Consider the following 26,320-nt stretch of genomic DNA (forward strand, 5'->3'; position numbering starts at 1 on the left):
TTGAAGATCTGACAGGTGCTGAAGTAAGGCCCTCTTTCTGTATTGAATTCGTAAGATGTATGATACCTTCTTCAAAAGCCTTGAGGAAGGGAATAAAATAACCAAAGATGGTAATTCCCACAGAGTTAAGGCAAAAATGTACTTCAGGTCACTTTCGTAACTTCCTGTAGAAAATCTGCACAAGTCCTATCACACCCATGAGACGGGTTCACGAAACTTCATATGAGAACTCAATTCAGGGCCCGATGTGGGGCGCGTCCAGGTGACGACCATGTGAACATGTTAAGAAAAGAGCGTTAACCAGTGTCACAGGGATGGAATAAACTGTGTCATCATTACAATTCCGGAGGCTCATTCACCTATCAGAAAACATCCCGAGATTCCACGTGACAAAGTGAGGACGTGACTCGCTCTTCCTTCCTGGTCTCATCATGTTCATTGCCCTTTACATATTTGGGGAAAAATACAGAGACTTCATTTTAATTAATAAAATGGTGCCCAAGGACTCCAAGATGGGCAAAATACCCTTGAGTGTATTTTACTTTCCTGACCAACCATTTCTATACTCAGGAGCCTTCTGATCTATTGTTCCTTCTATATAAAGGGGCATAGAAAACAACCAACATGACTCAACCTTAAACTAAAAAAAAAGAGATAAGGCATTTCTCTTTACACTTTTGTAATATTCTAATATTGTCATAATGAGCAGAAATTATTTTAAGAATTAAAATTTAATTTTAATATAAACGTAAGATCTTGTAAATCCCTCTTTTAGTAAAGCTGTATCAACGTACTTTCCTATAACTGTCAAAAACTTCTACCTATTTACTTGGCATTATTTAGTCCAGTGTGATTTCCCTCTTGGACCGCTTCTCTTTTCTTCATTCCCCTCCCTTCTCTTTTCTCTGTTTCTCATTTTCATCTGGCTTTTACTATGAAGCAATTTCCTTACATTTTAATCCTCACATTGTGAAGCCAAAAAATAAAACAAATAAAATAAAAATCAAACAATACGCCTGAGGCAAAGGTTTTTTCCTTAACGACTGGAATTCTTAGATGGTGCTAGGAGATGACTATTTAGGACTCCGTACGTATACTATATGCCAAAGGAAAGAAATCATTAATAATAAAAGACTAAAAAGGAACAGTTCTATTACAAAATAAATCTCCCAGGCTTGCAAAGAAAACAAATTTGCCACCGCCACCTGCTGTGGCGACGAGGCCATAATCTCAACAGCAGGAAATAAAAGGGAAGAGGAGACACAGATACAAAAGCACAGACACTAAAAAAGTAATTAAAACACTTATCTCCATCACCATCCATAACGGAACACCCTCCACCCGCCACCAAAACGCAGGGCCTGTGCACGGCCCAGCGGGAAAGGCATTACGGCTGCCACCACGCACACACACCCGGGCAGGGGGAGGCCCCTGGGCGGATGGGATCTCGGAGGTATTACTAATGGGCTCATCACCCGCAAATGCGCCACACGCTCATCGGGCTGGATCTCTTACTTCCTCAGAGGTATTTTTAAAAATTATACATCTCCATTGTTTACTCAAATATATCCTTAACTGCAGGCCCTCGACAGCCCCCTCTGTGTCATTGTCCTCCTGGCTTTCACAACTCTGCTGTGAGGCTCCAGTATTCTGCACATCAACCACCTGAGGCCATCGCTGTTAACATAATGTGCATTTAAATATATTTTTATGGATTTCAGAGAGGAAGGGAGAGGGAGAGACAGACAGACACATCCATGATGAGAGATAATCATAGATCGGCTGCCTCCTGCACGCCCCTGGCTGGGGATCCAGCCAGAAACCTGGGCATGTGCCCTGACCGGGAATCTAACCATGACCTCCTGGTTTACAGGTTGATGCTCAACCACTGAGCCACGCTGCTGGGCTGGGCAATCATGTTTAACAACACGTGCATTTAGGTCGGGCACTTAAACGGGTTCATAAAAAGCCATGCTACTCGTAGCTACAGTCCTGGAGTGCGAAGAGGAGACACGCAAGGCAAGGGTGTGGGCCGTGGGTCTGATTACTCCCATGGCCGCTGGCCTCAGGCTCTGCAAAGTGAGACGATGCGAGTCCGAGGAAGCAAGGGGCAGCTTTCACACCAGACCAGGCACCCCTGGGCTTGGAGACTCCCTGGCTGCTAGGTTTTGCTCTCTCATCCCTGGATTCTCACCAGGCACCTCTGGGGGGCAATGCACAGCCCCTGGGGTCACGGTCAGACAACCTCGAATGGACTCCGACGATGGTGCTTATTAGCTTTTCTCTACAAGTTCAAGCTCAAGTTACTAAACGTTAAACCTCCGTCTCCTCATCTTTAAAAATAGAAGAGTTAGTCCCACCGGAGGGCTCAGTGGTTGAACGTCGACCTATGAACCAGGAGATCAGGGTTTGATTCCGGGTCAGGGCACAGGCCTGGGTTGCGTGCTCAATCATCAGTAGGGAGAGTGCAGGAGGCAGCCGATCCATGATTCTCTCTCACCATTGATGTTTCTATCTCTCTATCCCTCTCCCTTTCTCTCTGAAATCAATAAAAATATATATTTTAAAAAATAACATAAAAATAGAAGAGTTACAAAAATGTCTTTCTTTATAGAGCTATTATTGGGATGAGTAAACATACTATAGCTCTATATTGTTGTAATTACTTAATTTCACAGGTAGAAAAAGCAATTCACAATCATAGATATTGGTTATGCTACCATATAGGTCTTTCATCTTGAAATGATATTCACAATTCAGTGTCATTTCATTTTAATCATGCATTTTCCTCTTAGAGTCAAGTGATGCATTTCTATGCCAATTCACCTTACTCTAAATCACTACTATAATTCTATAAATTTTAGCAGAAAAATGTATCTTAATAGATTTCTTCAAAAACATCTATAATAATAAAAGCATAATATGCTAATTCGACCAGCTGTCCTTCTGGACGACCTTCCAGACGAAGCCGGGGCTGCAAGGGGAGCCCGGGTCCCGGGTACCAGAGGGAAGCCAGTGCCGGCAGCTGGGGGAAGAAAGGCCTAGTCTTGCATGAATTTTGTGCATCGGGCCTCTAGTGAGTGAAATAAAATTATTCCCATGCTTAAATATTCTTGGAATGTATTTAGTATTATTGACTTGTTGCTGAGTTAAGAGTCTTGAAATGAGAATACTTTTCTCGGAATTCAGAAAATTCCACAAAGTAGTCACTTTCCCAGAGACATTCTCGATGGGCAGCTGTGGTCAACAATTTCAGAACCACGTGGTCAACCTTCTCGAACCCATGCGTTCATCACCAAACAGGAGGTTGTCTAGAAGCAGAGCCGGAACCTGGCCCGGGTTTTTCAAGGAACCCAAGCCTCTAAGAAACACGTGTCTCTGTACCTGCATGCGTTGTGTGTGTGCACAGAGGGGTAGACCTGCAGTCCATTCTGGAAGAGCCGTGCCTCACAAGTGGGTTAAAGAATCACACTCGCCAAGATGAAATCCATCACACTGTCCCTCTTATCCAGACACCATTCCAAGTTCAGAGAGTGTGGCCACCAATGCCACACTGCGCGGTCATTACCCACACCTGCTAGTCACTCACCGGGAACGGACGCTCTCCGTGGAAGAACGTGTAGGAATGCTAGCCCGGGGGGAGGGGAAGGCACGGTTTGACATCACACGCACCTGTGTTCCTGTCACCATTCCACCGCGCCTCAGCTGTGTAACCTTGCATAATCAGTTATTTAAATTTTAAGTTTCCATTTCCTTATCTGTAAAACCTGCCTCACAGGGAGAATCATGAGATAATATATCTCAATAACATGATAATTGCTTAGCCCAGTGGCGGGCGTATGACAAATGTTAACAAATGAGTTGGCTTTTATGTATTTTAAACTTTTAAAAATCCTATTACTTTTACACTTGTACCTTCCTTGATGTTTAACACGATTTTAGTATAAAACACCACCACAACAACCATAACGATGACAAAGCTACAGATAATTTAAACTCAGTGCCAGTTAAAATTTATTTAAATATGAGCACATAAAACCTGGCAGAGTCGATGTATAATTGTAACATATCTGGTTCTGAAATGTCATTACCAAAAAATGCCAAATAAAAACATAGTTTATCATGTTCCACTTTTAGATTTGGTCCAGCTGTGATTTTTTTTTTTAATACTTACCCAAGGATTAAATATGTTTATTGATTTTAGTGAAAGGAGAAGGAAGAGAGAGGGAGAGGGTAAACACAGTTTATCCTCCTGGGGCAACACTGCCACCCAAAGAGAACTCATTTCAATTATGATGTTTACGTGAAGACAGTGATGAAGACATTGATGAATAAAATTGATGAAGACAGTGATGAGGACACTGATGAAGAAGAGAGAAAGAAAGAGAGAGAGAGAGAAACATCGATGTGAGAAATAAACATCCACAGGTTGCTTCCCTTATGCGCCCCAACCAGGGATCAAACAAGCAATCTAGGTATGTGCCCTGGCTGGGAATCGGACCTGCAACTTTTTGGTATATGGGTCAACGCTCCAACCCACTGAGCCACACCAGCCAGAGCCCAGCTGTGAATTTTAAATTATAATTACAATCAGTTGGGAATAGGAACTTCGATGCTTCCTTTATTTCACTGATTCTTCATTCATATTTACTGAGTGCCTACTATGTGCTAGCTAACACACTGGGTGCTGGGGATACGCAGATGCACAGCTCCCAGGATGTGTAATCAGAAAGTTAGAAACAGCAGGTTCACTCTCTGATAGAGGGACGCACAGTGGAGCTGCCCAACTCCGGGCACACGGCCTGCGGACAGCCACACCCACGCCAAGTCCCTGGAGGTGAGCGCTCCCAGTGGTGGAGGACGGGGAAGGAAGGGCAAAGGCAGGGCGGGGTCAGAGTTCAAGCCCCTGTACCTGGGGCGTGGTCAGGGGAGCGGACAGGAGGGCACAGGTGGGCAGGCCGCATGGGCCCTGCAGGTCACACTGAGGAGACCCTCCAGGGAGGTGACAGGATCAGCTCTGAAGGTCAACAAGGGCGAGTCCGTGGGTGTGCGTGGCGTGGACGGGCAGGCAGCGGAAGGTGAGCCGGAGGCCATGGCAGGGCTGCTGCAAGGATGCGGCTGAGACTGGAGCTCGCACCTGCGCTCCCCACCTGGGATACTGGAACCTCCACTCGCACACATGTCAGGACGGGCCCACGACCTCCGTGTAGACACAGTTTCCTCCAGGGGCAACACTGCCACCCAGAGAGAAGTCATTTCAATGATGATGTTTACGTGAGGACAGTGGTGAAGACATTGAGGAATAAGATGCAAACTTTGAATAAGTTGCTAATGCTTCAGAGGAACGCTGTGCAGAGCATTTGAAACCGTGTGTCTAGATTTCCTGGAGATACGTGTTCACCTTCCTCCCCTGTTACAGGAGCTGCAGGGGGACAAGGGGACCACTAAGATGCCGACTGCGGGACACGGGGAAGAAAACCGCTTCCTTCCGATACCTGTTTGATCAACCTTTCGGGGAGCACGGATGATGCTCAACCCATGGACTCACTGACAGGTGAGGGCGAGGCAGGAAAAGAAGCTTTCTAAACTCTCAGAGCAAATTAGCGCCAGAGCCAGGTTTAATCCAGGAAAAGCTCTCACAGACGTTTCTTCCTCTGTGCCATGAACTGTACACTCAGGAGCGCATATGCATCTCATGACGAGGGCGGAGGAAGGAGGAGCTCAGCCTAGCATAGAGTGATCGGCGGTACTTTAAATGTTCTGAATGTTAACACAGTCGTTTTTTATTCACAAGAAAGAAAAAAACACACACCAACGTGCTTTAAAGAGCAGTAGGTAATTATTCACACATCATCCCACCTACGCTCCGTTTTCCGACGACTGTAAGTAAACGACGCCTGCTTTCATCTGCCTGATGCCTCCTGAAAGGTCTTCCTTTAAGCCCAGATCTACCGGCAGCCCTACCATCAGTTCCCTGTGATGAAAGGGTAATAATTAAGGTGTTCTTCTTCCTTCTTCCACGGCAAGTCATTGGACCTACGGTAAATCAGCCATCAAATTTTCATTCATTATTTCCACGTGAAGGGGTTTGCCAGCTCCAAAAAAAAAAAAAAAAAAGAAAGTATACATTTTCATTTGTCAAATTTCAACGTACACCTGTTCCCGTGGCTATCCGGGCTCACGGCATTATCCTTTAAAAAGAACCCACAGCAAACTGCGGCCAGGTCACACAGCTGCCCGCAGCCCGGGTGACCCGGCATCGACCCTACTTGGAACTTGTAAGTGCACAGTTAGGGGGAACAGGAGGCGAGCCCCGTCCTAGTTAACGGCATCGAGCTGTGGTCCCGCGGCCGGCTCCCTGGTGTGGCCAGGGATCAATTTTAATCTCCTGATCAGGAATAAAAGAAGGCCGACTCCTGCTTCTGGGTTCATCTTGAAGGAGATGACAGGTTGGTCCGAGGACCGAGAGGTTTAATTTCCTGGCATTCCAGGAGAGAAGGCATCTGCCCCTTCAGGCCTCCCGGTACCCTCCCTGCGCCTGGGTCCCCTGCGGACAGACACGGAAGCAGGGTGCGGCTGCTTACCGGACGGGGGCCATGCAGCGGCCCCTTTGACTTTAAAATATTGACTGTGGCCCAGGACAACCCGATGGATTGGAAAAGTCTCTGAGGGGAAAACAGAAAGTGGGAATCGTTCTGGCATTTTTAGTTTAGGAGCAATGACTGCCTCAGCCAACACAGGTTTCTCAGTAACGAAACCCGTTTCTCGATGCAAGTTTTAATCAGGGAAATTATATTCCTTCTCTCTCTCTCTCTCTCTCTCTCTCTCTTCCGGAGAGGGAGGAAGGGAAAGGGAGAGAGGGATAGGAACATTAACGAGAGAGGAAAATCATGGATCGGCTGCCTCCTGCACGCCCCCTACTGGGGACCGAGCCTGTGCCCTGACTAGAAATCGAACTGTGACCTCCTGGTTCATAGGTTGATGCTCAACCACAGAGCCACGCCATCCAGGCCTTTCTGTCTCTTAAAATGAATATCAATCAGACAGTTAAAACGTATATTGATTTTAAAAGACAGTAACATTTTAACCTGTCCAGTGGGCCAGTCCGGTCCAATCCCTTGTTCCACATACACTCAATGTTCTTCAGTTTTAATGAGCTGTTCTATGAAGGTAATAAAACTATTCATTCATTTTTTTCCCGTAGGTAAGACCATGCTAAATTTAGAGGCACAATGAGAAAGAAAGAAACCAGGACTGTGCTGCATTCTTCAAAGGTTAAAAATAAAAATGGTGTCAGACCTAGTCTAAATGCCGTTGTCCAAGCAGAAGCTGCCCAGAGCCAGGCGGACCAGCAGGAGGCCAAGCCCAGGCTGCCCACACGGACAGCAGGCAGGATGCAGGGACGGAGGCTGGGAGCCAGAGCCAGGGGGACAGTTCGAGAACACTCACCCTTCAGGGGAGCTTTAGAGAACTGAAAACATTTCCTTTAGATATCTGAAAAATACGAGACTCTCTCATTTTTTTTTTAATTGCTACAACTATGCTACTGTAAATGCCAACTTATATAAGAACTTTGGGAGGTCCAACTGGTGTTAACTGAGGGCAGACTGTGAGAGTGTGGGGTGAGATGTATTACATGTGCACACACGTTCACAACTACAGTCCACGAGGGGGATCCACTCTGCCTACTTACCTATCTGTGTGATACGTGTGCATTTTATTTTTTTAAAATATGTTTTTGATTTCAGAGAGGAAGGGAGAGGGAGAGAGAGATAGAAACATCAACGATGAGAATCACTGATCAGCTGCCTCCTGCATGCCCCTACTGGGGATCGAACCCAAACCTAGGCATGTGCCCTGGACCGGGAATTGAACCGGTGACCTCCTGGTTCCTGGGTTGACGCTCAACCTCTGAGCCAGAGCGGGTGGGCATATGTGTGGATTTTAGAAGGATTTGTTAATCATAGATGTCGTGTAGCTTTATCAACAAGTAAGAGGAGTCCCTGGCCCCTGGCACAGTCAGAACCACTCCCGGGACCAGCAGGCAGAGCTGCCCCGGGTGGAACGGCCTCTCGTCTTCCCTACTTTTCACATCTCCCACTCTCTCCCACCTTCTTGTGAGACAGAAGAACTAAGGATCCACTGACTGCCACCATCCCGGTGGTTCAAGACCCGGCAAATGAGGGATGAGCCAACCACCACGCCAGGCGAAGTGTCAGCCAATCAGCGCGCTCACCACCAAACCCCTGATGGCTGACACCCCTCGGATGGGTTTGTGCCCGGGCTCTGTGGGTCACTCAGGGCGGGAATGTCACTCCTGGGATCCGGCCACAGTAAATCGAAAGTGAGGATGAGGCCTGGAGACACTTCCTGTGCTCACGCGGCCACAAGGTGGGGTGCAGTGGGGAGGAGAAGGCTGGGAGCATCTAAGAAATGAGGGGACACGAACCTATTACCCCTTTCCTCTTTCAAAATGCATAACAAAACCTGAGTGCGTCTGTTTTGCTTTTTAACGTATTTTTTATTGTTGAGAGTATTACAGATCTCTCCCATTTCCCCCCCTCCCCACCCCTCCAAGTCTTCCCCACCCCATTGCCCGTGTCCATGGGCTTTGCCTGTAAGCGTACAAGTTCTTTGGTTTATCTCTTCTCGTCCCCCCAACCCCACATGGAGGTGTGTCAGTCTGTTCCAGGCCTCCCTGCTCTGGGTCTTCCTTTGTTTTTCACTGGCTCCTTAATTCGAGTTTCTAACAAACAGAAGCAAACATTCCCAGAGCTTTATTGTCAACATGACTCCGGAGCATTCGTGTCTGATTAGGAAGAGCACGAGTGGCTTGTCTCTTATTTGGGACACAAGGCCCAATATTTAGGGCGTTCCCTAAGCCCACAGATCTGCCCTTAAACCTGCCTGGACGGGGAGTGTGTTAGGAGGAGAGCAGGTGCTAGGAGACCAACGTCCCCCTGCGTTGCATCCTGGGCCCAGCCTGTGCATGCACCGTGATCCCGTCTCGGGGGAGTTTCACTTCACGTGATAAAAGGAACAGGAAGCATCTGATCAATAAACAGAAATCAGGCGACACGTCCCCGCTAGGTTGCTCTAACGAGGATTAATCTCCGAAAGGCCGGCGCTTGCCCGATCATCCCCTCGCCGGCGGGGCTGAGACACCGGCCACCGGCACCAGCGCAGAAAGAACCAGTACCTTCCACACGCTCTCCACGCCGCTCCAGCGAAGGGGTTAATGGTAAAATAAGCCTTCACGGATGGGAAGGATTCTCCCCGTGTGGCTGGGAAACAGCTCAAGTGTTTCTCATTTAAAATTATGAAGATTTAGGAACATTATCTCGGCAGTTAATAGGCGCCTCCCTGCAAGTCTCCGGGTCTGCGAAAATTAAGGAAGGTGGCGCCCTTAATGGGGTTATAAAGCATACATCGTTTACCCGGCAGCAAATGGTATCTTTAATGTCGGCTTTAATCCTGCTCTCATTCTCGCTTTCATGATTACATGACAAACGGCGTCCACAACCCCAGGGCCAGTTATGTGAGGGCAAGTTTGCTTCCTCTGCCCCCACCGTCCGGCCAGACCCCGAGCCAGACAAGCCTGTGCTGTGTCTCCGGCTTCCTCCCCCGCACGTGAACTGCAAACACCCAGACAATCAGGGCGAGACAGAGCCACGCGTTGCTTTTCCATCAAGAGTCTTGTATCTGACTGTGACATTTTCTTATTTTTTAAAAAATGTATTTTTATTGATTTCAGAGAGGAAGGGAGAGGGAGAGAGAGAGAGAGAAACATCAATGATGAGAGAGAATCATGGGTCGGCTGCCTCCTGCACGCCTCCTACTGGGGATCGTGCCCACAACCCGGGCATGTGCCCTTGACCGGGAATGAACTGCGACCTCCTGGTTCCTAGATCGACCCTCAACCCCTGGGCCACACTGGCCAGACTCCATTCTTAATTTTTTGTCTGTGGATTTTTAAAGGACAAGCCCCTGCTTTCGTCTTCCTTCTCTGTCTTCTCTTCTACTTGGCACACAGTAGGTGTTCAATCAATGGCAGTCCAACGCAGGAGTGGTCCGTGCGGCTTTCACTGGTCCATTTTTTCCGTTTTTCTCAGCATCATAAAAGCAAGGCTCCCAGCATACGTGACCTGAACGAGTCACCCTTTCTTTACTATCCAAGGATCTCCATGTAATGTTAGAATAATGAGACTGAAAATTATTCTAAGAAGAAAATTCCTATTCAAAATATTCTCTCTTTGAGATGAGATAGGATGGATTATCCTTCAGAGACCAGGGGGGCAGTATGGGGGCCTTGGATACTTACCTATTGTTCAGTCAATTATTCATACTAATAATGTGGATGGGCTCAAACTAAGATGTGCAAGCACAGCCACGTCATAAATCTAAGAATCACAAATATTAATAACTCTCTCCCCACATATCAGCTCCAATTACCAAGTGCTTAGATAACTGCAGGGACACAGTAAGTGGAGAGCTCGTTCATACAAAAAAGAAAAAAACTACATATCCTGGGTGAGTGGTGTGTACAATACTAGACATAATCACCATCATTTTCCATGTCAGTGTTTAACGCTATGGACAAAAAGAGAGCCTAAAGAATGAGTATTCTGCTGCTGCATTAGAATTCCTCAGTTTGCTAGAGCATAGATTTGTTCTAAAATTAAGGCTATAACCCAGCCAGAACGGCTCAGTGGTTGAGCGCTGACTTATGAACCAGGAGGTCACGGTTCGATTCCCAGTCAAGGCACATGCCAGGGTGGGGCGTGCAGGAGGCAGCCGGTCCATGATTCTCTCATCACTGATGTTTCTATCTCTCTCTCCCTCTCCCTTCCTCTCTGAAATCAATACAAACATATTTTAAAAATAAATAAAATTAAGGGTATAAAAATTATCCTTTCTGTCTCTCCTGCCTTCCCTCCATATGTGACCCAAAGACCCAATTCCCACCTGTGCAGACGGGGCTTAGGTATGAAGCCCAAGTACACGGCGCTCAGCTAACGGCCCCCACACCTGCTTCGCCAGAACCATGAGGTGAAGACTCCACAGAAGTCGGCTTTGCAAACGACCCTGAGCGACACTGGCCCCATCCATATGGAGGAAGGATTAATTGCCAATAGCGTATGGACTTCAGGGGAATATATGTATTTACCAAGGTTCCAGACAACGAAGGTATGGGGACTGCACCAACCAGCCACCCTGTCGTATTTGTAACGACCAGCCGGGGTCTGACTCCGAGGCCAGGGGGACGTGGCTGCCTCACCGTCGCAGGGACACGCAGGACAGCGGACAGAAGCTCCGCTCCGCTCGGCACTGGTGTTTGCCGACCCGGGTTGAAAGGATTTCGATTTCTTACTGGTCCCTAATAGTCAGTGACAGGAAAGCCTGCCTCTTGGCTGTGGCAGACCCCCCGCCCGTGGGCAAAGCGAGGTCCGAGATGCTGGAACAGAGCAGGGAATGCATAGTATTTGTGGAAGGAATGATTTCACATTCCCCACAGCGCCCAGCCTCTTGCATTTACCAGCACTTGCTCCGTGTTTGCTGAAACAAACCAACAGGAAAAAATGTTTGAAGCGCCAGTCAAAGTTGTAATTATTTTAAAATGTCAATGATACCAACATAACTTGAATGAGGAGACGATGATGAGGCATGGGGAAATGCATGCAAATACCCAGCCACTTCAAGTACTTTAAGATGATTTTCATCTCGATTTAATTTGGGAGTGAACACGCCCAGTGCCTACATTCCCACGCGCCGTACACGTGTGGTTACTCCAAGTGACGGGGACAAACAAGCGTGACTCCCAGGCAAGGCCACGGCTCTCCCCTACTTCCACTTCAGCCCACAGCCCCTCGACGTGACGTATCCCTTTCCCAACACCAACAGCTGACACAACGCTGACCTGCTGTCAGTGGCAGCTGCCTGACTCGTGCATGCGAGAAGGACCCAGTCCTAGCCTGTCTTCCATACGAGTTCGATGGTTGTCAAAAGGAGAGAGGAAGGGAAGAGCCTGGAGCGAGCTCAGGTCTGCTAGGGATTCTGGGAGCCACTGTGGACACGCGCCTCAGGGCCACCAGAAGGCCACAGTCCGGTCACTGGGGCACGTGACAGGCAGCTGTCATTGTCGGAAGGCCGTGTGAGGAGGCACTGGTTCCGCTGTACATCCCGCCTCCCCACTGTCATCTCATCCTGAAGTGTGACACAGTCATATTTTTTAAAAAAAAATGTTTTTACTGATTTCAGAGAGGAAGGGAGAGGGAGATAGGGATAGAAACATCAATGATGAGAGAGAATCACCTATCGGCTGCCTCCTGCATGCCCCCTGCTGGGGACTGAGCCCACAACCCGGGTATGTGTGCCCTGAATGGGAATCGAACCCTGACCTCCTGGCTCATAGGTCAACGCTCAACCACTGAGCCACACCGGCCAGGCGGCACAGCTGTATTTTATCAGCGACTTTCAAATCAGCAACACTGACATCCTCGCATACTCCAATCACTCGAGTGACTCTCCTCAGAGAGACCATTTCTGATCATCACATTTAAAGCAGTGTCCCACCCGCACATCTCAAAAGGCAAACATGTCTACAACACTAGCAATCTTTGTCCTCAGTGTGTCCAGCCAAGACGAGGAATGGGTGTGAGAGGTGAGAAACTAAACAACACTCTCAAGGATGCAGGTCTTTACCATCTTCTCATTGGCCTGAAAAATGGGGACAATTAAACTCTATCCCCCATGGCGCTGAGAATTGAATAAATGAATAGAAATAGGCCACAAAACATTATGTAAAACAAATGGAACTTTCTCACACTTAGTATTTTCCTCGATCCCCCCACTTCGCAGCCTTCCATTCCTGCTCCCTCGCATCCTCCTGTCGGGGGCCTTCCCCGGAGCTCGGGCGTCTCCCCTGCAGCTCCGCTAACAAGGCCCTGCACCGCTGCTCCTCTGGGTCCTCTGAGCTCTGCGTTTCGTCAGCTTCAAGCTGTTCCCAGGCAAGTGCTGGCTGGAGCGTTGACTTAGCAAGTCTTTCTTCTCACCGTGTAAATAATTCATTCCAGGTCACGTTTCTGCTGCAGAAACTTTTCCCGGGAAACCACAGCCTCTTTCCCTCCGCTGAGAAAGTGCGGTTCGGTGGTGAGAGCGGTGAGCAACTTATGAAAAAAAGATGCGCTCGCTCTCCAGGAGGAAGGATCAGCTCCCGGGCTGGGGCCGCTGCTCTGTGATGGGAGCGGAGAGTTACAGCGGCTGCGCCTGGCACAGAGCCGGTCCACAGGGGGGACTGTCAGCGCCTTCGAGCGATGAGCCCGACCTCCCGGGGACACCGAGACGCCTGTCTCCATGTGTTTTGTGCTCGGTTCTCTAATAACTTAAATAACTGAAGAATTCGAAGGCCTTGGGAAAAGAAAAACACAAAACCAAGTATGCCTAGGCCTCTGAGAGCTGCTCATTAGTTCCCATTTGGCTGAAACCACCCCTGATGTGGGTTATGGGAAGGAGGTCCCCATCATCTCGCCTGTCACTGAGCTGCCCCAGTGATGGGACTGGGATCGGGAGTCTGGGGCATGTCCGTGGTCACTCCAAGCCCAAGGAAGTAGCAGATGTGAGGCGCCAAAGGGCACGGACTGTCTGACGGCCAAGCCTGCCCGCCCAGCACGCCTCGCTCAAGCCGGCTCAGAGCTGTGTATTTCCCCTCGTCACCCCCAGCAAAGCCTGCTTGCTGCGGGCTCTTCCACAAGCAAGATTCAGAGGGTGAGATGTGATCTTGGGCCTTGCTCCATGCATCCCAGGTCGGGAGGCAACTGGAGTGGTGGTTCCGCAAGCGGCATGTTGCAATCATAAGCGCTTACGTGAAACCAATCTGAGACATGATCTATGTTGACCATGGGCCAGAGAGCAAATGTGTAAAACAATAAATGGACCAAAAATAAACAAACAAAAAAACAAAGGTGCTTCTATGAAATGTTCTACTCAAAACTAAGTCAAAGGAGTTGCATGTATAAAAATATATATGAAATACTCATTTTTCTATATTTTATTCAGGAAAAAGGACATACCACTAAAATGTAAGAAGAATGGAAAACAGAATTTTCTTGAAGCATAGTTTGCAATATTGGATGAATATCTGCTATATGAAGATTAATAAACAGGGATCTCGAGTTGGGAGGGCCTGTAGGGGGAGCTCTCATGCCCTCACATTCACTGTCGGTTACCCCAATGGGAAGAGACTACTCTCCATCTCCAACAGGAAGTTGTTTTTCCAACTCCACTACTCCAGCTGGAAGGAGGAGGATCTTCTCTTTGCCCGGCAACCAGTCAGCCAATGAAAAGCCACTACACTTCAAACATCCAGTTTCCTCCAATGGACTCTTTGCTTACAACAACAACCCCTCTGAGCTCCCCTTTCCTCCATAAAAGACCATTCCTCTCCTTTGTTCTCTGACTTGCATGTGGTTCACCATTAGACCACATGTCCCCAAATGCAATTCCGTGTTGTTCCCAAGTAAACTCCTTGTGCCGGAGAGATATCTGGCTGCCTGTTTGTTTGAAAGGCCAACAGCCCTTTAACGTTATGAGAGTGGGGAGAGAAATTTGTGGAGAGATCTTTGTAACACAGTAGAGGAATAAAAAATTCAGAGAAACCATAACATTGAAAAGATACACAGTAAGAATATTGGAGCATTTTATGGATAACACAGTTCCAGTTCTTTTAAAAATGACTTTTAAAGACCCCATTGAAATGGAGATTTGAATTATACATAAATATAGCCACAGGGTTGGACTTCTAAAATTCCACACCGCTGCTCAACAGTAACCTAAAAGTAACGCCAAGAGCGCCTACGCCTCAGCCCGTGAGGCTCCTTCCACTGTAAAAATAAGTCATATAACGGGGAGCGGGATGCAAAGAGCCCGCAATGCCTCCCCCCCAGCGTCGGACGCAGGTTTTCATAAGGAAGCCGCGGTCATCAATCACTACCTCATTACCAGGCCGTCAGCTGGGCTGAGGCTGAATGTATTCTGGCTGGCTGCCATACGGCTCGTTCAATGAAACATCCTTCAGGCTCGCTCCAAGTTCGGCTGAAGTCGCACATGCCAGACATCAAAGAGGAGCATTGGTGCTATCACAGCTTAATAATGAGCGCCACGGGGTCCTGTGTTCCAGAGCCGCCTCCCACCCCCAGCAGGATTCTGCTCAAGTCAACCACCGTGCTGGCTCCTGTGAGTTTATGCACAGATAAATGCAGGTACAATAGTCAGTCGTACTTCCATAGACACACAGGCATATAGATATGTCCACGTACTCCAAAGCTGGACATAAATGAGATTAACAGAATTTTTTTTCTAATTTTTTTCGTTTCAGAGAGGAAGAGAGAGAGAGAGAGAAAGAGAGAGATTTCAGTGATGAGAGAGAATCATGAATCGGCTGCCTCCTGCACGCCCCACACTGGGGATCGAACCTGCAACCCGGGCATGTGCCCTGATCGGGAATTGAACTGTGACCTCCTGGTTCATAGGTCAAGGCTCAACCACTGAGCCACACCGACCGGGCTGCACTAAATCTCAACGAGGTTCCCAGGGAAGGGTGGTGGGCTCTCTTCCTTGCTCTCAGGCTTGAAACCATGGTTTGCGTCTGGAAGGCAGAGCTTTACAGACAGAAATCCCCTGGGTAAGATATCCTGCTCCGGCCCACGGCAGGCCAGGCCCGGGGAAGGGAGGGGCACAGATGTGGGAATGTCGCCCTCTGCCTTACGTTCGCTCCCGTCCCGGCTCAGAACCCTGTCCCGGGAGCCGTGCAGCATGGGGACCTGCCCGGACTGCTCATCGCCTGGGAGGAGATGCTTCCCCATAGAAGGCCAGGCCTCTGCGTCTCAGATCTTCCTTATTGACGACAGGAGCGAAGCAGCTCAGACGGCTCAAGAATTAAGGATGAAGCCCCTAATCCCGTGTAAGGGACAACCCTCCCACCGCGAGATGGTGTCCTAATGACTCAGTATACACGTTAGGAGCTGCGAGCACATACTCTTCTCCAGAGAACAGCCACTGGGTTATGTGATTCGATGGCCGGTGTCTTGAGGCAACGGACTGTCTGCAGCCTACGGGTGAGGCAGAAAGAAGAGGGACGCTGGGTGCCGGGGAGGTCTCCTCAAGGGCTGATTTTGGGGTGTCGATAAAGGTTTTACATCATTTAATTTGGTCTCCCCATTTATAACACAAGACTAAGCCTGTCCATCCTCAGGATAGCTACCTGATTTAAAAATGATTGGTGTACATAAACATTCAATAAGTGCTCACTCCGTCCCCCTTATTGGTAATGCCATTATTGTAAAATAAATGCGTGTATTAAGTTAATAATAATATTCTATTACCTGCTGTTATCTACTGCCGTGGCTCAGACACTGAACAAAATTACTGCATGGCACTTAATGTTATCTATATGCCTGTGTGTCTATGGAAGTACAACTGACTATTGTACCTGCATTTATCTGTGAATAAACTCACAGGAGCCAGCACGGTGGTTGACTTGTGCATGTACATTTGGTTGTTTCCTCCCATGCTATCTTGTTCTTACCTCTGGTATCAATTTTGGGGAAAAGAAGAAATGGCAAGCACTGTGCATTTTAAAAAATATAAATAAGAAACGGTCTCATTTTCTGAAGGTTTAAGAAAACAGTCTCCCTTTCTAGTGATCAATAAAGAGATGTGCTCTATCCAATAATCGATGGCCTCACTGAGGCACAGTGGCATCTCACAGATGCTCCACGAAGCTGGCCCTTGGGTTCCCGGGGTGCACGCACGTAATTCCGCACAATTGGTGGGTAAATGGAAATACGGTTTTCACCGACAACACTGGTTCCAATGACCTCATCATTCATGTAAGAAGCCCACAGGCGGTTTAAGGTACATTAAAAAAATATTAGATCCCAAACACATGAACGCGTCCCAGACCACGCTTCGCACTCCACAAGCCCGTGTGGTTTCTGAGCGACACGGAGGAGGCCCACGGACACGTGAAAGCTGGTTCTCACTCCCCGCGTCCCACTGAAACGTCGGGGCCCTGAGACTGAAGGCCAAGCCTCCCAGGTCCCCGGTCATCAGAGAACACAGCTACCCCGTCTGCTCATCAACCTGGCAGCTCGTCAGCGTATTGACGTAGATGAATAAGGTCAGGTTAGGGAGCGAGCGGCAGGGTGTGAAGACTATACCTTCTGTCATTGTTTTTTATTTTTTTAAATATATTTATTTATTTATTTTAGAGAGGAAGGGAGGGGGAGAGAGGGGTAGAAACATCAGTGATGAGAGAGAATCACAGATGGGCTGCCTCCTGCACTGCACGACCCCCAGGCATGTGCTCTGAACGGGAACTGAACTGGGATCTCCTGGTTCATAGGTCAACCCTCAACCACTGAGCCACACCGGCCGGGCCTTTCCTTGGTTTTTAAGAAGAAATTCCCAAGCGGAACAAGGACATCGTCCAAGTCCTCCTGTCGTGCTGAGGACGCTGGCGGGGCCCTGCGCTGCGCCCAGGGGCGTTTCTGCTCATGCTTGTTCCTGTTGGGAGACGGGCTGCGTGTCTAACGCAGGTCCGGGAGCGGCCGCTGGGAGACCTGAGGGAAGTCAGGACAGAGCGGCGTTGGCCACCACTGCCTTCGCCGGCGGTTCCTGGCCCCTCCTGTGAGGCTCCCCACAGGGACATTTTCCCTGGAGAACGAACGGTCACGTTCACAGACAAGCCACGGAGGCCGGTGCAGTGGCATCAGCAAGTGAGGCTCACGCAGGGCTCTGTGCCGCCAGCGCCAGGTCTGAGCTGCCCCCCAAAACGCTCACCACGGAGCCTGGGCGTCGCTCGCCCTCTCCCGCGTGAAGAGGGAGCTTGGGCGGCATCCTGCTGACACGGGGGCTCGGCTGCCGGCTGACTCGGGGATGGGACACAAGACACGTGGGACAGCCTCGTCTGTCCCCAGCCGCCCACTGGGACAACCCAAATGCTCCTTCATCTGGACACACCTCACTGGGCGGGATGTGTACCCAACACAGGTCCTGACCGCTGACCTGTCCGCCCAGGTGCGCCAGGCCATCCGTGGAGGGGATCTGGCCAGTGTGGGTGACACAGAGGGTTAGGGTCCTGGGGCATGTCCGATCCGCACATCTGAAGGTGTCGAGGAAAGGAGGGGATGGAAATGAAGCAGAGATACAAAGGAGTATCTGGCCACCAGGGAGTGAAGAAGGCTACTTCTCGCCCTGACCGGTGTGGCTCAGTGGATAGAGCGTCGACCTGGGAACCAAAAGATCCTGGTTCGATTCCGGTCAAGGGCACGTACCTCGGTTGCAGGCTCCTTCCTGGCCCGGGCCCTGGTCAGGGCACATGCAGGAGGCAATCAATCGATGTGTTTCTCTCACATGGATGTTTCTGTTTCTCCCTCTCTCATCCACTCTCTCTAACAATCATGGAAAAATATCCATGGGTGAGGATTAACCAATAAAAGGCCACTTCTCTGCATGGCGCCTCCCGGTGTTCCTGGAGCTGAAAAGGTCTCATTTCCTGCGAACCCCCCTTGGCCTGAGCGGGCGCGGGGCTCTGTGGACACGCCGCTGAGAACGCAGCGCAAACACTGACGTGCTGACTGATCCTCAGTGTCTACACAAGGGGGAGGATTTGAACGGGGGAGTCCCAGGCTCCTCCATCTCTAAGTGCAACAGGGAACTCGGTTTTAGAGAACGACCACAAGGTCACGTTCAAACTCTCCCCGAGGCTTTCCGCCCTCTCCCTCCCCTCGGCGGCCGCGCTCCAGAGCTGCCCAGCTCCGCCGGGTGCACATCAGAGGGGACGCACGACACAGGGAGACGCCCCACCTGTGGGCCACCTGTCTCCCCAGGAACACTGTCAGCTTCCAGGTTGGAATATGCAGGGCGTGCTCGGGGCTCACAGAGACGCTGTGCAAAGCTCCGGTGGGAAGTCTCCCTTCCTGCCCTCTCCGCTGGAAGGCTCCTGGATCGCTCTGCGCCACGGATTGTTCATAGGGACACGGGGACATTCACGTTGCCTGTTTCTGCACAAATGACAACATGTCCTGTTTACACCAGCTCCTTTCCCCATCAGCAGGCGAAGACCTTCCATGAGTTTCAGGGCTTCCTCATGTCCCAGGTGCAAGTAGAACGTATTTATTCTGTGTTTATTAGCCTGTTTCTCTTGATGGACATGTGGGTTGTTCCTGTTACTTGGTCACAGTGAGCAACCCGCCGTTCACAGGCCAGCAGACACACGCCTGCACGCGTGTAACAGTTTCCCACGAGCGATGCTCTCACACACGCACGGCCCATCGACCGTTGGCCCGTCTGATGGACAAAACGGTACCTCAGTTGAGGGTTAACTTGCCTCTCTTCTAGGAGGAACAGGGTTAGCATGTTTCAGCGGCTTCAGGGTCGTCTTTCCTCCCTTTTCCGTGGCATGTGCTCCTCTCCCTCAGGGCGGGGTGTGGACCGTGGATCCAAGTTTAGGGCCCAGGTCTCCCAGTTGCATCAATACCAACGGAGGGCGGGGAGGGAACCACACCCAGGTACGTGCCCTGGGCAGGGAGTCAAACGCCAGACCCCTCGGTGGGTGGGCCGATGCCCTAACCACGAGCACCACCAGCCAGGGCTGGGCCAGCGCTTTTCATCCTCAGAGCGACGGCCCTGCACTGGGGACCGGGAGGGTGTGACTTGCCCAGGGCGGCCGACTCGTCTTCAGGACAGAGAGAGACCCGAAACCGGCACCCCCTCCTTCCTCTGAATTCTCATCAGATTCCTCCTAAGGGTGCCTGGATCTCCGTTTTGCTTTACACATGTTACACCTACATAATTAGGAAGGAGAACATATCTCGGCGCGTCCTTTGATGTTACGGATGTTAGGCTATATTAATATTTGACAACTTAGCCGGGAGTTCTGGGAAAACTCCTAAACCTAGGAGCTTGTGTTTTCCGGTGTTTGCCGACAGGGTCCGTTTAAGGGGGAGCGATGTTTAGTCTTTACCTAACTGGCACGGTAATTACTCGGCCCGGAGGCGTCCATGTGGGGACGATGCTCAGGCAGACGAGGAGCCCTCGGGATGAGCAGGCCGTTTCCCCTCCAAAGCGGGTTTATCGGAGAGCAAGGGAAAGTGAGGGACACGTTCCTGACCGGGAAGGTCAGCCAGTGCTGGCCAAATGGAAGAGCCCAGAGACCCTTCCTGCAAACGCGACTGAATCGCCCTCAGGCTTCTTGCTCTGGTTATGATGTTGTCGGCTCTAGGGCACGTGACTTAACCATGTTTCTTTGTCTACTCTGAATGTTTCTATGGCTGAAAACAGCAATGTGTCTCAATCCCATCACAATGCGGTTAACCCTGTGTTTCTATTTGGTAATAAAAGAGTGGGCTTCGAATTTTTGACATTTCGGTGGAGTCAAAACTTTGAAAATATAAGACCATCACATTGGAGCGGTCTCCGTGCCAGACAAGTACCCCCATCTTTCATGTAAACGGCAGTGAAGACTCAGTAAATCATTCCAGTGATGAGGAAAGTCATGAGGAAAAGCCCCTATCTGTAGGCCATGGCCACGCCCAGAGGAGAGAAAGCGAGGGACAGGGGAGAGGGTGAGGGACTGTGACGGCAGAGATCCGTGTTCCCGAGAGGAGCAGAATGAGCATCACCCTCGGTGTTATTATTACTAACGCCTCCTGCACGATCCCCCCCCCCCCCCCCGCTACCTAGCATCTCTCCCAGCTCAGCCAGCGGGACCCTCCCTGTCCCCCACTCAGGACAGACCCCCCGGAGTGCCACCTCACAGCCCCTTTATCACGCACATCGCCTCTCACAATGCTTCACTGTGGGGTCTGTGATGTCGTCACTATCTACCCCCCCGTCCCCCCCCCCCCCCCCCCCGGCCCGGAGTAGGGCTGGGTCGCAACCAGAAGGTTGAGGAGGACATGAGCACGGTCGCCACGAGCACCATTTCCGTCACGAGCCTTGTCATTTCCTCAGTCACTCGGCAACACGTTCCGTAGGATGTGGTTTCTGCTCAGTCCTCAGGCTGCCGTCGTCCCGAGGGACACCCCATGCAGCTTCTCGCCCGCTAAGAATTACGCATGCAGTGACTGAGTTCCATAATAGCTTTTAAAAGCAGTTTCTTTCATCGAGTGTAGCTGGTGGTGGTGGTGGTGGTTATTATATTAAATCCAGTTGATTTGAAGGGTAGGCTCCTCAGAGTTTCCACACCCAACTTCGCGAAGATGCCTTTCGGGATGAGTTACGTGAACACTGCGTCTCACACCCCACGGGGGGGGGGGGGGGACTCAGCGGCGTGCGGCTCCCACTGTGCTGTTTACGTTCACATTGTTTGCCGTTAGGCTTAACCCACTCTGACTTATTATCTGGTTACTAATAACTTGAAAGAATTTTAAGTCTAACATTATTTTTTAATTGATTATAGAGAGGAAGGGAGAGGGAGAGAGAGGTAGAAACATCAATGATGAGAGGGAATCTTGGATCGGCTGCCTCCTGCACCCCCTACACTGGGGATGGAGCCCACAACCCGGGCCTGTGCCCTGATCGGGAATTGAACCGTGACCTCCTGGTTCATGGGTCAACACTCACCCAGTGTAGCTGAGCTACACTGGCCAGGCTTAAGTCTTACTTTCTGAAAATAATCACTTAGCATATGTGAAATATGAGGTAACTACATTTATAGAAAAAGCATGATTTTTCCCTGTGCAAGAGTGAATGATTCAAGGTGTATGCACACAAGAGCTCCATGCAGAACTTCATACAGCACCGTTTCCATCCGTGCATTCTACTCTTCATCCCACAACTAAACATCGTTCAATCATAAAGCGACAGATTATGCAAATGTCTAGCCATCACAGGGGCGGTGAAAACCCTCCACGCTGAGTATCTGACGAGCGTCCGATGAAGACCTCAGGCCGTCAGACCTGGTCTCCGTTTGGGGACTGTTGTTTTAAGTGCCCACAACGCATTCATCTTCAGCCATAAAACATATGCGCAACTTGAACAGTCGTAGATGATGCGCAATGTGAACATCGAGGGGCTGTCACACCCCATTAAGTGTCACCCTCACTGACGCCGCGGGTGATGGATGCCAGAACCCCAGCCGAGGCGACTGCACGGACCAGTGAAGTGATTTGTATTCCGAGGGGCACGAAGCCCCGTGACAAAGTGTACTTGAGCGAAAACGCCGGCGCGTGACACCTCCTTTGCAAGTAATGTGTTTTCATTCCTCACATGTTGATCTCATTTATTTTATTCGGGCGCGCACACTTACATCCGCAAGATACCAGGAGCCTCCAGTACCTGGGAAACCATAAATCACTCCTCGCAGATGCGCTCCCTGCCGCGGCCGCCGCTCGTTAATCAACCGCTATCAGGCCCCATCAAGGCCTCGCCGTAAACGGGGAGGCGCCTCCCTCTGAGATCAGACGCTCGCTCACTGCTGAGTCTCCGGCCCCACACAACTCGCCTCTCGGGGTTTCAAACGTGACACCTCCTACGGCGGCGTGGACTTGACAGCGAAACCTTTCAATGGACGCGGCATATTTTTTGAATTCCACATTGCTCTGTCCCGAGCTAAATCAAGCTGGATACCTAAGCATGGCTAATGCATGCAGTCAGAACATCCATGTGACATTAGATCCATGAAAATAATACATGGGCGGGGTAAGCTGTGTTCCTACCAACATATTTAACTCACCACACTTCTAGAACACAGAAGCAGAAACATACTTTTCATAATTTTAGTTGAAGCCATTTCCTTTATTTCAGAAGACAATGCAGGGCAATTTGTCTGTCTACAGTGATTTTTTAAAGCCCACAGAAAGAAATGGGGACACATTTAGAGACAAATGTGAAATCGTTACCCGTTTTTTCCTCTTCTCTAAGGAAATGGATGAGAGAAAATGGATCAACTTGTAAAACAAGATAGATGATCGTATGGATCATGAGCCACCAGAGACGCCCATAACATTCTTAGGACTGAAAGCAAATACATCGGGTGTAAACGGCATCTTTTACCGCCTTAGAATCGCCCGGCGATACCGGTAAACACCTGCAGTGGCCAACACCGAATCCCAGCACCCACTGACCAGTCGCTCGTCAAAAACACTAGTGTGACGCCATCGTTTCAGAATCTCATCTCACAAGGAATTCCTGCACCGGAGAGCACCATGCAATTAAGCAGAAGGAAAATGCTTATGCAGATTCATCATGAATGAGTCTGTAGGGGTGAGTCATAAACTCTCTTCCGCGAAGGTGTGGCTCGAAAAGCTGTCCCTGCTCCCCCGGCCCCACCCCCAGGACATTTATAGCAAAAACGATGTGAGTGTGGGCAGCACCATGTGCCCGTGGAGAGCTGAGGATCCCCAGGGACTGAGGAAAGCCGTGGGAAAAGTATGTCACCGATTTCACAGGTGACATCACGTGTTTCAGCGAACCCGACCGGGGAGCACCGTGACCCCCGAGTGAGCACCGGGGACTGAGGCCGCACCCTGACGGCATCAGCCCGAAATTCCATGCCTCTCGGCCTCTGGGATAAACCCGAACTCCAGGACCCTTCACCTCCCTTGTGACCTGCCGCCCCTTATCACTCCCGACCCTCTCACCCATCGGCAAGCATCTCAGGGCCACCCCACACCGTGTCAGTCCCGGATCTCAACTTCATCCTGGGTCCGACACGTGTCCGTGTCATGGGACCCACCGTCCTGCCCATCGCGGCCTCGGTGCGCCTTCTCTAACGGAGCCCGCCCTGGAGGGGAAGGCCCAGCCCTCCAGCCGGTCATTATACCGTCTCTGTCCGCCCTCTGCGCTTGGGCAGTGACTGTCCACTCCCTCACAGCTGACGCGCTGCTCCGGGGAGAGAGCGCCTAAAATGATCATTAACCTCCAGTGACCAGCAGAGTGCCGGGGCCAACAATCGTTGCTAAAAATACTACAAGTACTTGAATAAAATGATGGAAATGGGTGAAAGCTGACTTTAGCCGTCAGGCTTCCAATTTCTTAGATGGACCCAGGCATTTTCCTGTCCTTACATTTCATGAGGTCATTCCCCCCGCGCCCCCCCCCCCCCCCCCCCACACACACTTTTTCTCTATCAGTCCTATCTCTTCTCCTTCACCTCCACCCCCACAGCGACCCACAGTTTGGCGCTAAAAGCTGTAGGGGGTGAGGGGTCCTCTTTCCAGTCAACCTGTGTGATAGCATCAATGATATAGTCCATTAGAAAGACATCTGTCAGGTAGCTAACGGGGACTATCGGAGGCTCGCTGGAGTGCGGAGCCCGGACCCTCTAGGTAGATTGGGCAGCGCACATCACGGTCACGGGCCTCCTTGGTCCGGGCCGGGGTTCAGGGGGTGAGGGTCTGCGCGGGCCAAGCTCGACAGCCGCCTGCTCCGGCAAAGGGCCACTGCTGTCTCCTCGCCCGGCCTCTTTGCTCTCCGGAGCGTCTGACATTTGAAAACACCCGTTGCTTTTATTTTAGTGGCAACTCAGGACAGGACTGAAGGATCGGCTTGCATCCGCCTGACATTTTCAGACGGAAGTCTCACTGGACTCATTATAAGAATACGAATTTCCGTGTCTTGATTTGTGTGACTACTCGGGTACTTTTCCAGTTTCCTTTCAAAAGGCTGACTAGAACGAGGACACGTATTTGTAGGTGTGACTTTCCCTTCTTGGGTCTACTTTCTGGGCATGAACTTGAGCTTGATATCGAATTCGGTGGTAAGTGGTGAAGCCTGTTGCATCACTGTATCCCGGAGCACCTTCCCTGCTCCATGAGCGCAGCTGTGAGCCAGACACAGGGCAGACAACACGGGGCACCGCTGTCTGTCGGTCCTCGCTGACCCGACGTTCTGGAGAGGATTACAATTTGTATTTTCACATGAAATTTCCAAATGCGGACACAGGCAGTCCTGCCCATGAGTTGCCGCACCCTGTGACTTTGGAAGTTGTCCATATTCTATCGAGGCAAATGCCCGATGAGCCCAAATCATTTCTTTGCCAGTGTCGGGGCTCCTGCCAAAGAAGTGACATCACATGCTGTGGCCACCACTGAGGAAGCAGCTGGCTTCAGTGTTCACCCGATGCATGTCAGTGACCAGCACCCGTCCTGCTGTGGCACAGACACACCAGATCAAAGATGGCCTCCTAACAAAGCAACAAGGGTGTCGGAAAAGTCCGTCCACGCGGCATTTTTCTCTTCCTAGTGGGACCGGGAAGCTGGTAAGATAACCTCGATGATACATCCCAATTAGAAACCTATGTATCGTGTAGCCAATGGGGACTGCTGAAGGCTCGCTGCGTCCTAAATTCTTCTCAGATGGTCCGTGTACATCACCATTCTCCAGGTTGTCTAACTACAAAAACTGGCTCAGTACAAGGATCCCCGAATAACTGTTACAACACATACAGCGATGCTTTCGAGTTTCACACGAAAACTTAGAAACGTTTAAGGCTGGCTAATTATTGAAATACACCTATAGGACCACACCTAAGAAATTACTTAGCCGCTTGCTCCCGCTCCTAAGATTCTACTCGTTCTATTCTACAGAGAGAGCCTGTAGTTTGCATCAAATAAACCACAAGGGTAAGACTCAGAAAACATCCTGGCTGGTTATCCCAGAATCCAATTCCTGTTAATGCTCTATTAAGCATTTCAATTAGTTATGTTTACTTTTAGTTTTATAAATTAATCTCCTCTACGTATCTAAATATATATTTCCTAATGAGCTTTAATATTCAAGGAGATAAATGTGAGAAAAATGTTTTCAAACCAATTATAGGAATAATCTTATGTAACTTGCAAATGCTGAACAAAATATATCCTTCAATAATGCTGATGCCGGGGTAATATAGCTGAACGTGCTGAAAATAATCATTGGGGCTGTTACGATAATGTTAGGTTTTATCCTATGTACATAGAGGGTAATACACCATTAACGACCCGAAGCGATAGGAATTTAGAAGTAAAAGACCGTGTAATGGTAATAGCTATTTATTAAGTGGTCACTTATTTCCTGATGTTCTCATTAAGATGTGTGATTTTAAACCATAAGGAAAAAGACCGAAGCGTTTAGACTAAATATAGATTATTCTACTCGGCCTTTGCCCAAGTTCAAGCTCTAATCATTTCTTCCCTGCTTATTCTCCACAGTCCAGTGTCTTACTCTGAGATTCATCTTCTATCCAGAGAGACTATGGTGCCTAAAACCTCCCATCGGTTCTCAGATGCCCTCCATTAACAGCCTGCGTTCCCTAGCCCGGTAAGCAGGCCCTCCGTGA

General features: G+C 49.8%; 1 protein-coding gene across 2 annotated transcripts in view; it reads right to left on the reverse strand.

The window, feature by feature from the left end:
* DPYD (dihydropyrimidine dehydrogenase) overlaps positions 1-26,320 on the reverse strand; it is a 347,040-nt gene that overhangs the window by 174,608 nt on the left and 146,112 nt on the right. The window contains exon 9 of one of the 2 annotated variants that reach the window (XM_070395711.1): positions 8,627-8,746. The exons of the other annotated variant lie outside the window; for it this stretch is intronic. Within the exon in view, the coding sequence (XP_070251812.1) occupies positions 8,679-8,746 (68 nt within the window). The 3' untranslated portion in view covers positions 8,627-8,678. Of the gene's footprint in view, positions 1-8,626; positions 8,747-26,320 lie in introns of those variants that run through there. 2 annotated transcript variants of the gene reach the window in all.

The sequence above is a fragment of the Myotis yumanensis genome, unplaced genomic scaffold, assembly GCF_028538775.1.
Source record: "Myotis yumanensis isolate MYYU_CA2020_CCGP unplaced genomic scaffold, mMyoYum1.0.hap1 SCAF_17, whole genome shotgun sequence".
Taxonomy (NCBI): Eukaryota; Metazoa; Chordata; class Mammalia; order Chiroptera; family Vespertilionidae; genus Myotis; species Myotis yumanensis.